Source organism: Sus scrofa, chromosome 4 (genome assembly GCF_054392235.1).
Source record: "Sus scrofa isolate SSC_HxYL_T2T_F1_AM1 chromosome 4, Sscrofa_HxYL_maternal_Yorkshire_Landrace_v2.0, whole genome shotgun sequence".
Taxonomy (NCBI): domain Eukaryota; kingdom Metazoa; phylum Chordata; class Mammalia; order Artiodactyla; family Suidae; genus Sus; species Sus scrofa.
The window spans coordinates 29,431,942-29,447,460 of NC_139386.1; the positions used below are offsets into that span (position 1 = coordinate 29,431,942).

At 41.3% G+C, this 15,519-nt stretch overlaps 1 protein-coding gene across 2 annotated transcripts in view; it reads left to right on the plus strand.

Annotated features, from left to right (window-relative positions):
• Window positions 1-6,566: 6,566 nt before the first annotated feature.
• Window positions 6,567-15,519, plus strand: part of RSPO2 (R-spondin 2) — a 165,029-nt gene continuing 156,076 nt past the window's right edge. The window contains exons 1-2 of one of the 2 annotated variants that reach the window (XM_085020405.1): window positions 6,567-6,987; window positions 7,364-7,628. In XM_085020405.1, the coding sequence (XP_084876531.1) occupies window positions 7,535-7,628 (94 nt within the window). In that variant the 5' untranslated portion in view covers window positions 6,567-6,987; window positions 7,364-7,534. Of the gene's footprint in view, window positions 6,988-7,363; window positions 7,629-15,519 lie in introns of those variants that run through there. The other variant, NM_001293141.1, reaches the window with a different exon arrangement.

Sequence of the window (15,519 nt, forward strand, 5' to 3'; positions counted from 1 at the left end):
ATTTCTTCTTTTAGCCAGCTCCAACTCAGAATCATTACATGGCAGGGGATTTGGGAAATATAGTCCCCAGCTTAACCCAAGTGACAGTACAAACTACAAAATCCATCTCTTGACAATCTGGCATCCAATACACACATTTTTTAAAACCGCAATTAATTTCCAAATAAAAATAAATTCAAATTTATGCTTCCCTAGAACATGGCACTGCTATCCACACAGAACATATTGATCTGCTTCCCAAAAGTCTCAGTCTGTTTATTCATCTTGGGGTGATAGTCATTCTTTTAGCTGAGCTACACTCACTAGTTCATATTCTGTAGTTTAAACACTGAGATATAAGGTTAACTACAATTTATGCATTTATGTTAAATAGTAGAGGAATAGGAGGTGACAAAATGTGGATATTTGATATTTATATCAAATCAAGGAAGAATACTTGTTACTATGGTGTGTTTGCAGCTAGTCATAGGATTGCAATTATAACTTACTTTCCCTAGGACTAAAGTAGACAGACAGCCTACTAAAGTCTTACTTGATTTGTATAACAGAAAATGTCAGGTCTGGCTTACAGAGGTGTAACCTGAGTCACCACAATAATCGCAGACCCTTAACCAACCCAGACTTGAGCCAGTTCGCACCCCAGAGCTCCTTGAATGAGGTCAGGTCTCTTGAGCAAGGACCCTCATAATAAATATTTCTCCTGATCTTCCCCAATAGGACCTGGAGCCGTTTACTCAGATGGCTGTGATTTGGGGAAGAGGAAATAACCAGACTTTGGGGGACTACTATTAATTTATTGATACCACACTATCAAGAGAAGGGGCTTATGAAGACTGGTAATTAATAGAATTTAGACTTGGGTTCATCTCCCAATAGGCCGAGTGGATCCCCAAATTTATACCATAATTATCCCTCAGTTCTGGAACGAAGAGTTAGAGTAGATGTACTCAGCAACTAAAAGAACCCCTATGTTGATTCTCTGATCCATATATAAAAAATGTATATATTTTTGTATTATCATGGGTATAAGAGGTGTATTACTATCTTTAAATTTTCCATATTTTTCCAAAATTAAAAATGGCTTATATAGATGCATATAATATGGTCAAGCATAACATTACAAATAGATGAGAAAAATAAAGGAATGAGAAAATAAGAGTAGAAACCAAAAATGGAACAGGAAATGAGACTAGCACATAAAGTGCCTGACTCTCTTGTATACTTGCTGATGGTAAACCACAAATTTGTTCTTGACCAGTGACACAATTCATTATAACTGTTAAGTTAGAGACAAACCAATGCTCAGGAGAGGCATATCTATTTTGGATATCAGTACTGAAAAAAGTTCTAGGGAGGGTATTTCCTGCTCTTAGGGATTCCTTGCTCTATTGTTCATCTCAATTAGCTTAACTAATGAGTGTCCACAAACAGTGAAAAGGGACCTTCTCTTTATATTAATGAAAACTGTGTCTCATTCTTAAAATAGCTGAGAATCTTTATCTCTTGTGATTAACAGGGTGTAGTAACACTTCCTTCCAGCAACCACGTTTGGGTCGCACAAAAAAGAATAGAAGCGACACACATTACTTTAGTTCACAAAGAGTTCAGAGTGCACAAGATTAAATAAAGGGAATCATTTAAAAACTTCAGGTCAAATCTTGAGTTTTTTCCTTATGAGCTGGTGTGAATTGGCTTACTTTGAAGTGAGCCTCCTGGATCTCTTCCATGAGGATGGAGAACAAAATGAGAAATAGGCCTTATCACATCAGTCTACACAAGAGTTCTCAAGTGGCAGGACGCAGCATTAACATTTGGAGGAGTCAAATATTTACACATTTTTCAAATATTAAATAAGTGATTATGGTGTGGCTTTTAAAAACAACAAATTAGCCTGGATAAGGACTGGTCAGTGACCTTGTTGAAGATCTTTCGTATTAACTCACTTAATTATTTCATAGAAAATCTTACAAATGAACAGTGGCTATCATATGCATATGCAAAATGGATATGCAGCTTATATTTAATAGAAAAAATAGGCTATCATTATTGACAAATGGCAAAAATGCCATAATTTGTTCCAAAATAATTGACAGATAAATTCTAGACTGGAAAAGTACACCAACAGATTTCAACAGTGAATAAGAAGATTGTGGGAAACTTTAAATCTGAGAATATGACTATCTAATAACATGAAAGATAAGAGAACTCTAAATCAATTAGCTAATGAAAATGGGAGTCAGAGCCAAAAATCAGTCAAATCTATGAACATATATACTTATGAAAGATTCAGAAAATTTAAACTCTTTTCTTTTTTTTTTGCTCCATACCTGTAGCATGTGGAAGTTCCCAGGCTAGGGATTGAAGGAGCTGCAGCTGCCAGCCTACACCACAGCCATAACAATGCCAGATCCGAGTCATAATTGTGACCTACACCACAGTTCACAGCATCGCTGGATCCTTAACTCACTGAGTGGGGTCGGGATCAAACCCACATCCTCATGGATACTAGTCAGATTCTTAACCCACTGAGTCACAATGGGAACTCCCTAAACTCTATTCTAATTCAGTCATATCATACAGTCGTAAAGTCAGTAACATCTTAAGGTCTTTAATATTAAAAAAGGTATCTTAGAAAGCTCCCAAATAAAATGGCATAGGGAAGCGCTTTTACAAGTGTGACACAAACACAGAAGCTATAAAGATAAGACTAACAAATTTAACTACATAAAATTATTTTTTTTTTAATTTTAGCATAGTAATACACATCAAAAGCAAAGAGACAAATAATATACTTGGAAAAATATTTCAAACTCAAATAACAAAAGATTATATATATATGTATATTCTACGAAGCAGAATTAAGTGAGCAAGAGTATAAAAACAGGTAAATGACATCTTTGGAGAATTTATGGAAAAGGAAATATAAATTTCTTAAATATATTAAAGGTGCATAATTTCATCTAAAAGAAAATAAACAAAAATTAAAATGACTGAGATACCACTTTTTGCCTAGAAGTATCAAAAATCAAAACATATTGGCTGGTGTATACAGAGATGGGCACTTTCATACACTGTAATTGGATAGAACCTTTGTGGAAGGCAATTTTAGGAATACATACACATAACCACACACACACATATACACGCACACAGAGGTATAGCCAACTGTTTGATCCCACTTTTCTACTTCTAAGGATTTATAAAACAGAGGTAAAATGACCCATGGAAAAGTTAATTGAAGCTTTGCTTATTACAGAAAAAAAAATAAAGACAATCTAAATATTTATCAGTAGGGACCTGGCTAAATACAATAACACAATTAAATGATATGTGATTGTATAAAAAGAACAGGGAAGTTCTCTATAAGCTGATACCGAAGGAACTCTAAGACAATGAAAAAAAGTAAGGTGCAGATGAGTGAATACGGCATGCTACTAGTTGAATGAAAGATGGGGGAAGGCTGTCTGTGTTTACACACAGATTTTCTTACGTACAGCATATTTCTGCATGTATACTCAAAACCTAGAGGGTAATACATGAATAGCTGGTTGTTTATGAGGAGAGCTGGCTAGCTGGCAGACAGCCTTCTCACTGTATGCCCTTCATTAACAATTGAAATTTAGCTGTATGAATGAATTACAAGTCAAAAAAGTAAAGGTTTCTTCCCTCCTCTATACCATCTTTCCCTACCCCTGCACCCAGTTAACCTTCTATCACCAGAGAGTGCCATGAAGTTAACCTCATCAATATGCTTCTCTGTAAACAGACCCCAGAACACATCTATTTATAAAGTGAGTTTAATAAAACCACCATCTAAACTCAGTTTGAAGAAAAAGTCCATTGAGTCTCCAAGATGGAGAAACTGTGAGCATTGAACCTCAACAACAACACTTTCACAGTTCAGAAATGAAAGGATGCAGAAATATGGGATTAAAGTTAATGATAGTTTAGAATCTGCTAGGGTTGTATTTTTTAGTAGCAAGAACATTCCTGGGTTCTTGAAATCAGGAAAAATATTCAATGAATGGCAAAAAAAGGAAAAAAATAGCCTGCTTTATCAACAAACTAGCCCAAAGAGACTGTGAGATTTTAAGACCCCAAGAACTAAGTGTGACAGATTTTTGAAGTTTCGTGGTATCCTTTAAAAAGCAGAGACAGACCAAGAGAGAGCATAAGAAGAAAGGAATTAGGACTGTTTGTTACTCCCAGAGCCCATTCTTGCCTTATTAAGAATATTAACTGGAGGTGTTCCCTTCATGGCACAGCAGAAATGAATCCCACCAGGAACCACGAGGTTGTGGGTTCGATCCCCGGCCTCGCTCAGCGGGTTACAGATCTGGCGTTGCTGTGAGCTGTGGTGTAGGTCACAGATGCGGCTTGGATCTGGTGTTGCTGTGGCATAGGCTGGCAGCTGTAGCTCTGATTGGCCCTCTAGCTTGGGAACCTCCATGTGCCATAGGTGAGGCCCTAAAAAAAAAAAAAAAAAAAAAGGAATATTACCCAATCTTCAGCAGAAGTGGTGCTATTAATTTTTTTTTTTTGGTGAGATGGATCTAGGCATTCACTAAACTGAAAAGTATCTCTGGTTGAAAAACACCATCAGTGCAACCCAAATGATTACAATGTTGGAAAGTAATCTTTGAAGATGGAAGATTGAAAATGGTCCCTAAATTTAAAGATGTCAGTGGTTTACTCTCTTCTACATTGAAAACTTATCAATGATGAGTTTGTCCTCACACTGATTAGACTCCATACCTAAACTTCTTCATAGGAAATTGACTGTAAATTAGAACATGGTAGGAGTGAAAGAGATCTTATTCTAATTTCCTAAAACTATCAACAAGGAAACAGATCCAGAGACTTGCCCAAAGTGACCTGGGTGGTTAATGTTAGAGCTAGAGCTTATTTAGTCTTGTGCTTATTTTTGTCTTTAAATATTTTAGAAGACACTGATGACCACTCATCCTGAAGAAGTCTCAAGACTGTACAGAGAGGCAGAGGGCTCATTTACAGAAGAAGACTTTATTCTCTCACGGATTTAACTCCTTTAGAAGTGTGATAAATTTGGTGTTGGTGTACGCATGTGTGAGCCTATGGGAGAAACGGTACTTATGATGACTGGGGGATAGTCACTGGAATATCAGATTATCATGTCTAATGCTGGGCCATTCCCTAAACTGAAATGCTTCCAATCACTTACGTATTCTGTGACAAAAATCAGACTCCAAAAGCTGAGAAACTGACTCACGATTCGATTCTGTTATGTGCTTTGTCAACTCTATATCTGTGCCCTGTGGGCCAACCTCAGGGGCTGAATTTTCTTATTTGGGAAATGGGGCCAAGGACCTCAACTCAGATTTACTTGGGTATTCTCAGGCATACATAAAATGAATAGCACTAAAATTCTTAGTACATAAATATTGCAGTGTAATAGTGATGTCTATAAAGAGTTATGGATAGGCATTAAAGGAGCAATTAATAAACATGACTATTCTAATATTCTTATTGTTTCTCTATGATTGTCTCAAATCTCCAAACTTGTGAACGTCTTCTGAAACTGAAGACATAGAGAAGGAAATTTAAATGGTACAAAATGCTAGCATAATAATATGGTACCTGTGGTCATACTTGCAAACATTCATACTGCCATGGTTAGCAAAATAAATTCTTTTGCTTAGGGAGTAAATACATTCATTCCTACAGTAATGAATTCAGGACAGATGATTTTCCCAGAATGAAGTCAGAGAGCATCAAGTGTATTTAATGTAACACTTTGTTAAACAGGATATTCCTCAAACTCAAGGCAACTAGAAGTCAGGTCTCCTCAATTCAGGAGACTCTGAGGGTGGGGGAGGGAGAAAGATTATGGATGAGAAATAAACTGTACTTTTCTTTGAAGAGGCAAGGCTCCAATTTCTAGAGTACTGCAAACAAGGGTCAGAGGTTTTCTAAGTTTTTCTGGAGGAGACAAAGTCAAGAAATACCATTTCTGAGGATAAGCAAAGGATTAGAATACTCTTTTCACCCCCAAACCGAGGGCGCATTTTAATTTTAGCCGAGTTAACAATCTTCTTATAAATAACTTCTTTATAAATTTAGAAGTGGCAGAGGTGTGGCATCTTTTGCGATATGGCTCAAGTTTAAACTCCGCTTCAGAGGCAGCAGTCAGAGCCTGGAGGTTGGGAAGGAAGGTCTAGGAGAAACCATCAGTCGGTCAGATCTTCCTGCACAAAAGTCGAAAGTCTGCGCTGTGGTTGGAACCGACCCCGTAGCGCCAGAGAGGACGGACGCCTTGGCGGTGAAGACAGCTGAGCTATTGTGCCCAGCACAGTCAGGAGGCGCCTCCACCTCAGCTACTCCTCAATTTAGCCCCCTCACACCCGCCCCCGGAAAGCCCGGAGGGGATTCGCCTAGGGTTGGGCTCGGGGAGGCTGTCAGCGCTCTTTAGGACCTCAGGGAAACCGGAGATATTCTGGCTTTAGGACCCAGGAACTCCGAGGCAGCCCTGACTTAGTTGCCTTGGACCACAGCACCACCTACTTATAGAAGCATCCCGAGCTTCGGCCGGGCAGCATCTCCCCTGGAAAGTGCTCTCGCTGTCCCTTCGGCCTCCCTGGAGCGTTCTTAGAAACGGAGAAACCTTAGCTGTGAAGCGGCTCTGGGGAGAGTTCGGGAAAGCGCAGAATTGGATAGGGACCCAGAGAGTGAGAGAGGGCGCGCCCCTCGCCGGAGGATCGCACTCACCGGTGGGGACGCAGCATCCTAAAGCTGCGGACCCGCCCGCTCCACTGCGCTCCAGCTAGGCGCTGTTAGTCCAGAAGATCCTCCGCGCACTTCGAAACCACTGCAGCCACCGGAATCCCGGAGCTGCCACGCGCTCCCGGCCGGTCTCCGCAAACTTTTCCCCAGCCCACGTGCTAGCGAGGCGCCTCGCTTCCCGAGCTCGGGATGGAGCGCGGCGCCTAGGCACGCCGCACCGCCTGAGACGTAAGTGCTCACGGAAGGCGACCCTCACCCTGCCACCACGGCCACTGCGCTCGGGCACCCCGCTGTGGGGCCAAAAAAACCGGAGAGCGCGCCCTTAACCTTGCACTCTCGGGGACTGAGAAACTCCTTTTCCTGGAGCACCCGCACAACGTCCTTCCCCCGGGTCGGAGCCTATGGGTCCGCAGAGGTTGTTAATTCACTAATTGTAATCACCTTCCCCTCCAAGTTGCCGGCAGCTGTGAGTTCGGGGTTAAGCTGCTCGTGCCAGGCAGTGGGTTTGCTTTTCCCCTCCCTCCCCTGCTTAAATTGGGACTCGTAAAGAGGCTGCTGCCTCCGCGGACCTTTCTCCACAGGGCTTCTCCTCCTCGCCTCTCAGGTTCAAGGCGGAGAGATGCTGATTGCGCCGAACTGACCAGTGCGGGCCCTGAAGCTAGAGGATACTCTGCCTCTGAGTCTTGCACCGCAGCGCAGTCGGCGCTGGCTCCTCGGATGAGCCCTCTAGTTCCCTGACTTTTGAGAGGCGTCTCTCCCCCGCCCGGCCGCCCAGATGCAGTTTCGTCTCTTCTCCTTTGCCCTCATCATCCTGAACTGTATGGATTACAGCCACTGCCAAGGCAATCGATGGAGACGCAGTAAGCGAGGTGGGTTCTACTCTGCCCGGGCGCGTGGCGGCACTCGCTCCGGGGCTCAGGTGGGCAGGACCTTGCCTTCCAACCCCGCCTGTGCGCGCCACCGCTCCCCACTTTCCCAGCCCCGGAGCTCCGTCCGCCGAAATCTCTTTTTTCTCCCCTGAAGGCGCGGCGAGCCGGGTGAGCCGAGCGTCCTGCGGGCGCTCAGGGCTAAGTGGTACGGTCCATACCCACGTTAACTGCCGGGCTTCTAATTCTGAACTCCTCTCTTTCGTTTTATCTGGCATTCATTGTTTCTTGTTCTTTTCATCGTTCTCATTTTAGTCCTCTCAACTATCTCCCTTGCACCTCATCTGTGTCTTCCTTGGCCACCCACGTGCGCCCCAAACCCCGACCCCATATCGCTTTGGATAGGCCCTAGTACTGTGCGGTGTGTGTGTGTCTGCCTGCGAGCGCGAGAGCTGGGGAGGGCTATCAAGTCGATGGGGAGGGCCTGCATTCCAGGAAAGGGGCAACACTGATTTCTTTTTCTGGACCCTAAAACTAGATGGGATGATCCGCTGAACTTTCTGCATTGAGCCCCAACTCGTGCGCAGGTTTTTTTGGGGAACGCTCTCTTGCAGAGTGGTGTTTTGGGGACAGGCCCGACTCTGCCCTTTCCGTTTACTTCCCTCAAAAGCAACTATTTCTGAGGTTTCTGTACTCAGTGAAACTCACTTGCGGCTTTTTAGCCGCCCCTCTCCTCTCCATCACCTGTGTGCGCTGCGGGGAGGCGAATGGAAGCCTCCAGAAAGGTTTCAGAGAGCTAGATTTCCTCAAGATTTAGTGAGCCCTTATTTCTGACTCTAAGTCCTGCTGCGGTGCAGCTAATCCAACTGCATTTTAGGGGGAGGGCTGCTAAACACAATTAAGTCTTCTAAAGGATTTAAACGCAAACCACAACCCCTTCACCTCCCCGCCCAGACACACACACTCATCTTGCATTACAGCTCCTGGAAGGTGCACAGCAGCACGTTAGAGTTTATCTGTCTTGGTCTAACAGTTTGGTCTTTTGCGCAGTTAGAATTTGCCTTGGGTTAACAGATTTTGATTTTTCTGGGATATAAACATCTCACTAGACCTGTGATGTGGTTTGTTTATAACTCGTTTTATGGAATCTCCAGTCTTGCATCCAGATTTTGGAGAGAGCTTTTTGCGCCCTAACTTTTCACAGCTTTTTAGGACGTTATTTCGCTGTTCTTACCTACCCTCAGGGTTGAAGGTTAGCCTGCGGAGGGCAGAGCTCGAGATAAATGGTGGTGTCCGCTGCTTCTGTTCTCCAACTGACATTGTGCATCTGTGGTTTGTAAGAAGGATACCCCTTTCTCTCACCCCTATTTCTCTCCCTTTCTCTCTCCTTTCTGACATTTGGAAAATGTTAATTTTCAGAAGTTTTTCTGAATAAAAGTACTAGGGAGAAGCTTCTTCCCAAAGGCCATGGAAGTTTGATAAAGTCTTGGAAAAGCCCTTTTCTATTTTCCTTCACCCCCCAACCCCCCACCTCCTTTCTCCACCCTAGTGTTTTCTTTCTAGGTATCACTTGGTAGAGCTGGCAATTTTTGATTACACTGTGGTCAAAGTGTTTGGAGAGGCTTCCCCCCCACCTCTTATAAGTTGCAGTCTATTTGGTTGAAAAGACCAAAGTGCTTACTTAATGTGTTCAAAAATACAGAAATATCTAAAATCCTTGCCAAGTTCTTGTTTATTAGATGAATTGCTAATTCAGCAATGTCTTTCTGATCCACACAGTCTGGCCCATTGTCGTTCAGCGAGGAAGAATCAAGCATATTGTTTTAGTAGAATTTAATGCGGAGATGCTATCTGTTGGAGAACGACATTATAGCACTCCTGCGGCCAGAAGCGATACTGCATGCTTTTCTTTCCAGTACCATCTCCAAAGTTCTGCCTCTGCCTCCTTAGGTATCTGATGCAAAACCTGTTTCGAAGCTGCTTTAGCAAAATTTCATGGGAGTTACCCCCACACATCCAAGTGCTGACATTTAGAAATCCAGTTTTAAAGTGTGCATTAGTAACTTTTGCCAGACCAACTTTTCAGTTAATAAAATTCCCATGCTGAAAGTACATGTAAATCAGCAAGGTTGTAAAGAGAAAAAAAAATTGCTATCAAAATGTATGTGTATGTGTTTTTCTTTCTTAAAAGATGTCTCTTCCCAAATCCCAAGTTTCTGGCTAAAATAACTGCGGTCCTTAAAAGTGACCACACTATCTATGCCAACAAAGGGTGTACTGTGTTTTTAATTAAAAGTGGAACTACTTAAAGGGCTGGCTAGACAGTGTAGGGTGATAGTAGCTTTTCTGCTTTGCAAGGAAGCTTAAGGATTGCATTGTGAGAGTTTTGAAATGAATAGAGATCTAACTCAGGTTGTGTGAATTGTCTCTCTTCACAGGCTTAAGCTGGTTTTAATTGATCTCATGTCCACTGATTGATCCTACACCAATTGTTGCGCATACCAAACAATTGGCTTCCCAAAGGAGATTGATTTAAATTAGTTCCTTGGTGAATGCTTGACTACTAGCCAAATCTTGTCAGCAGTGACAGTTGACATGCTAGCGCCTATTGTGGTACCAACACTTCCCCTTTTCCCTTTGTTTTGGGTAGTGGCAGTTAAATATTACTTTCTAGGAAGAAAAGTGATTAGTACCTTAAGAAAAGGTGTTGTGGCTTGGAAGATGAGTTATTTTCTTGGCTTTGTCCTATGGTGTAGGCAGCAGTGATACCAGGATTGGTTAGGCTAATGCCTGGGATCTGATTCTTTTTCTTTTTTCATATTCCATCTGCAAATAATCAAACCTTCACTGTGGAGCATTCTCAGAACTCCTTTGGCATTATGTTTAGTCTGCTCTATGATCTCAGATGCTCTATAATATCATTTTCTTAATGAAATAAAATTCTTGGCAGAGATCAGATAATTTAGTCAGTTAAAATCAATTGCATCCAGTCTGGGATAGAGAGCAAATATATCATTTAACTCTATGCTTTATTTCAAAATGTGGCCAAAGGATTGAAACTAAAATGTCAGGCAGGACTTTGGGGGAGACCATCATAAACAACACTTGTCACCTACTGGTCTTTCGTCTGCTGTTTAGAAAACAAAACCATACAATAAAAATGCATTTGATAATCACTAATGGGTCCTGGCAGCAATACATTTGAACGTTAGGCACAAACACAATACCGAGAATGAGTATCTCCTAGAGGGGAGACACATGCCAACTTTCTGAAAAGCTGATTGACAATGTTTTGTCTTTGTGGTAACAGTCATAACTCATTGGCCTCCTCACCCTCCAGTCTCCTTCAAAAACACAGTCATTATTAGCTACCATTAACCCCTGCTGCCTGCATCTGTCTTGGGACTTCTTATGATTGATTTGTAGGTAAACTGTTATTTGATTTGTTTTTTTATCTTGTTGGAATGGTTGTAAGCCTCATTTCAGGCTGAATTAACTGAAAGGTGAATAGACAAATCATAACTTTGTTAGGTCTTCTGGGATCTTTTGAGCTTGGTGTGTAGTGGTTTAAATTTATATTTCTTTCATTCTTTTTATATGCCCAGTCACAAATTTACCAGGGATTTATGAATACTTCTTGATGAAACTCTTTAAAAGCAGCAAGGCTCCTAGACATATGATTGTGTTTCTGGTGGCTGATGGTAGGCGGCGTGGTATGACAAGTGTTTCTTTTGCTAGCCTTTTCCCCACTGAAGCCTCAGCTTCTCCCTCCCTAATCTCTCATTTCCCTATGATTGGATTTGGCCTCTTCCAAGAGACTGAAGTGTTTATCACAAATAGTGTGGTATGTTTCTGGCAGCTAAGGTAGTTTAAAAAAAAAATACATGTTTTCTCTTAGAACTTATGGGGCTAAATTTACTTGTATTTTTTTAAAAATTGAAGAGATGTGGAGAAGTGACAAGTTTTACAAGTACTTTTAATAATAGCTTATTTCTCTTAGTATCCTTTCAAAATACAAAATGGCACATGGAACATATTAACCTATGCTTAAAAGCTTCAAAAAAACATTTTGTATGCTTGCTTTTTTAAGTTCCAGAGCATTTCAGAAAAGCTCATGTGATGCTTCCCTTTGCAGCTTAACTTTACAGCATAAATACGTTCTTTTCTCTTGTTCTCTTTTGTTAATGGGCTTTTCCTCCAGCATAAGTCTGAGTTTTTCTGGCCAGTATCTTACCAGCACACAGAGGTTAGAAAGGTTAGAAAGTTGCCGTGCCCCAACCAACATCTTATTAATTACGCTCTTAAGATTTGGAAGTGATTGAAAAGAGGTGAGATTTCCCCAACCCTCCACTTAATTCTGGCTTTCATTATCTGTTTATAAATCCAGCTTGGGTAGAATCCAATATGTACAGAAATCACAAGTTAGAAATGACACTTCTCATTTCTTAATGCAAAACCACCTCGATTTACTCAGAAACTAAATGGCCAGTTTATGGATTATCTAGGCTACTTTTTACTTCTTTTTTTCCAACTGACTGCCTTTTGAACCATTGTTTTTCCTGGAAATAAGCACTCATCCCTCTCAAGTTGAAGAAATAGATGACAAATCATTTGGCATAATACTTGATAACCACTCTGCTAAAAGAAGGTGGTAATCCCTGAGATAAAAATAAAATTAAAAATTTTCTCTGTTCATTATTTTTTTTCATTATTTGCAATAATCAAGCCTTGACGTTAGATACAGTATTGCATTTGTTATATTTGTGTAAATTTCCATTATTTGCAGCAGTCAAGCCTTGACCATTAGATACAGTGTTGCATTTGTATAAATTGTAACATTTTTGGCTGAAATAAATATGAAGATGCTAATTAATAAAGTACATAAATAATTTATATATGATAGGGAAGGCATATCTATTTACATGCATATATGTAGGTGTGTGTGGAAGGGAGGATGTTATGACTATGGAGCATTGGGTTTTTGTCGCTAAAAGGATGTTTATCCTTCTTTCTCACTTGTCATCTTCTCAGGATGACAGAATAGGAAGGGACAGAGGAAAGGGGGAGCTGAGGGGGTTAAGGACTAGAAGAAAGAATGAGTAAGCAGAGAGTGTTTCTGCTCTTTCAAAGCTCACCCTCCCCCTAGTCCTCTCTGTTCCAGGACCTTTCTGTATGTCACCCTCTGTTCAAGCATGCTGCCATCCCCCTCATCCTAAAATTCTTCATTTTCTTCTTCCTTACATGACGTTCCAACCCCTCATTTCTTCACTTCAACCCTTCTCTTGTGTTGCCTAATCATCCTGTTTGCTTCATTCACTGTTCAGTCTGTCACAATCTGGCTTCTACCTCCACCATTTTAGAGTTTTCTTAATGGTCATCCATACTTAATTAATACTCAATACCAAACCCCACCAATGTGGTTTCAGTCCTCCCATCCCTGAGATGATCCCTCCTTTCCAAAAAAATCTCTTCCTTTGGTTATTGACAACTGTGCTCTAATTTCACCTCCCACATTCTGTGCGTTCTTCAGCTCTGGTGCCCTCATTTAGGGTAGCAGGCTAGTATTTCTTTGCCTTTCTTCTTTCTCTTGGGGGATTTTATCCATCCCTGTATCCTCAACTGCCTTTTCCATGTAAAGTCCTTTACTTCTACCCTGCCTTTGAGCTTCAGATTTTATTACACTCTGATTTCCCAGATATTGCCTATTCATGCCCCCTCATAGACAGATGAATGTTCTATTCTATGCCCACTCAAACTTGACAATTCATTTCCTCCTCTCTGCCTTCTCCCAGATGAGTTCCTCTACCTGTATTCCTTGTTTTTGCTCATGGGTTTCTATGTATCAAGGCTGGAAACCTCACTGCAGTCTTTGACTTTCCTAACTTTCCTATTGTCTCTCTCATTGATTCGTTCAGTCTTAGTGGGTATCAGAAATGTTGTTTATATCCATCCCATACTTCCCAAAGGTATTTCCTAGCTCAGATCCTCACTGACTCCACATCTCCCATTGTCCACTTGTTCCTCACTCCATCCTTTATAGTGTTGCCACATTGAATTTTTCTCAGCATGATCCACAGATGGGATCATGGTACATCTTTGCTAACCATTTCCAAGCCCTCAGGTCTCCATATTGACTGCAGAATAAATTCCAGCTTCTTTCCCCGTGCATTCAAAGGCTCCACCATCTGACCACAGCCTGTTTCTAACCTTCCACCACCATGAAAGTACTATATGCTTAAGCTATATCAGACTATTTCATTTCCAAGCACCCTGTTGTATTTTCATGTTTTTGTGTTGTTGAGCATGTGGCGGTGCCCAGCTAAAATGTCACTCTCTCTAGAAAGCCTTCTGGGAGAGTTCCTGTTGTGGTTCAGCGGTTAATGAACCTGGCTAGCATCTATGAGGATGTAGGTTTGATCCTTGGCCTTGTTTAGTGGGTTGAGTTGCCATGAGCTGTAGTGTAGGTTGCAGATGTGGCTTGGATCCTGCATGGCTGTGGCTGTGGTGTAGGCCAGTGGCTACAGCTCCAATTTGACCCCTCTCTGGGAACCTCCATATGCCAAGGGTGTGGCCCTAAAAAGACACACACAAAAAAGAAACCTTCCTGGGATTTTTCCCCAGTAGTTTTCTTAGCTCTTTATGCTACCCCCAAAGCACTCTTGTGTCCCCCTTTATTCTGATTAACTTGCCACATGTGTCACCCTCACTATATTTTAAGCTCCTCTTGGGAGAAACTTTGGCATATTCATCTTAATTCCCCAAACCAGGCTGAATAGACTGCTTCCTCCACAAATGATGGCTGAATAAAAAATCATTGACAATGAGGTTTTTTTTCTTTTTCCTTAGGGCCACACCTGTGACATATAGAAGTTCTCAGGTTAGGGGTCGAAAGAGCTGCAGCTGCCGGTCAGAGCTACAGCCACAACTTTGTGGGATCCAGGCCTCATCTGTGTCCTATACCACAGCTTGTGGCAATGCAGGGTTCTTAACCCACTCTGCGAGGCCAGGGATTAAACTCTCATCCCCATGGATACTAGTTGAGTTCTTAACCTGCTGAGCCAAAACAGGAACTCTGACTATGATACTTTGCTTGCCCTTAAGATAATGTTTATATCTTAATGAGAAAAGTTTTTCTTTTAAATTTGAAGTTCTTTATGCCAAATTGGAGTTTTAATGAATGATTAGATAATAGGCATAATTTCATTATTTACTATTCTTTAAAGACAAGCAACACTGACATAAAAAAGTATCCCCAGCCCAGTCCTTACTCTGAAGTCTATTCTGATAATCTTCAGAATTTCAGAGTAAACTATTGTGTATGTATGTGTGTGTATTCATATACCTGTTCATTATATGAATAATAGAGTATCACAAAAGACTGGTGAATTTGGGACAGGGAAGGGGAAGCTCTGTGAGAGTTACCTGTATTTAAAAATACTTCTACAGGGAGTTCCTATTGTGGCACAGTGGCAGTGAATCTGACTAGGAACCATAAGGTTGTGGGTTCAATCCCTGGCCTCGCTCAGTGAGTTAAGGATCCCGTGTTGCCATGAGCTGTGGTGTAGGTCACAGATGCAGCTTGGATCCAGCGTGGCTGTGGCTGTGGTATAGGCCAGCAGCTGTAGCTCTGATTGGACCCCTAGCCTGGGAACTTCCATATGCTGCAGGTATGGCCCTAAAAAGACAAAAGACCAAAAAAAAAAAAAAAAAAAAAAAACCACAAAAAAAACTTCTACAGAAAGGTGATCCTAAGAGATTTTCATCCCCAAACATTTTGTATGAATAATCATTTATAGAAAAAATAGTTGTTATTGTCTTAAAAAGCAGTCATAATTAATAACATAGATAAATTAGTGCTGGCAAATGTTCAATCTTCTATATGACTTTAGAAATA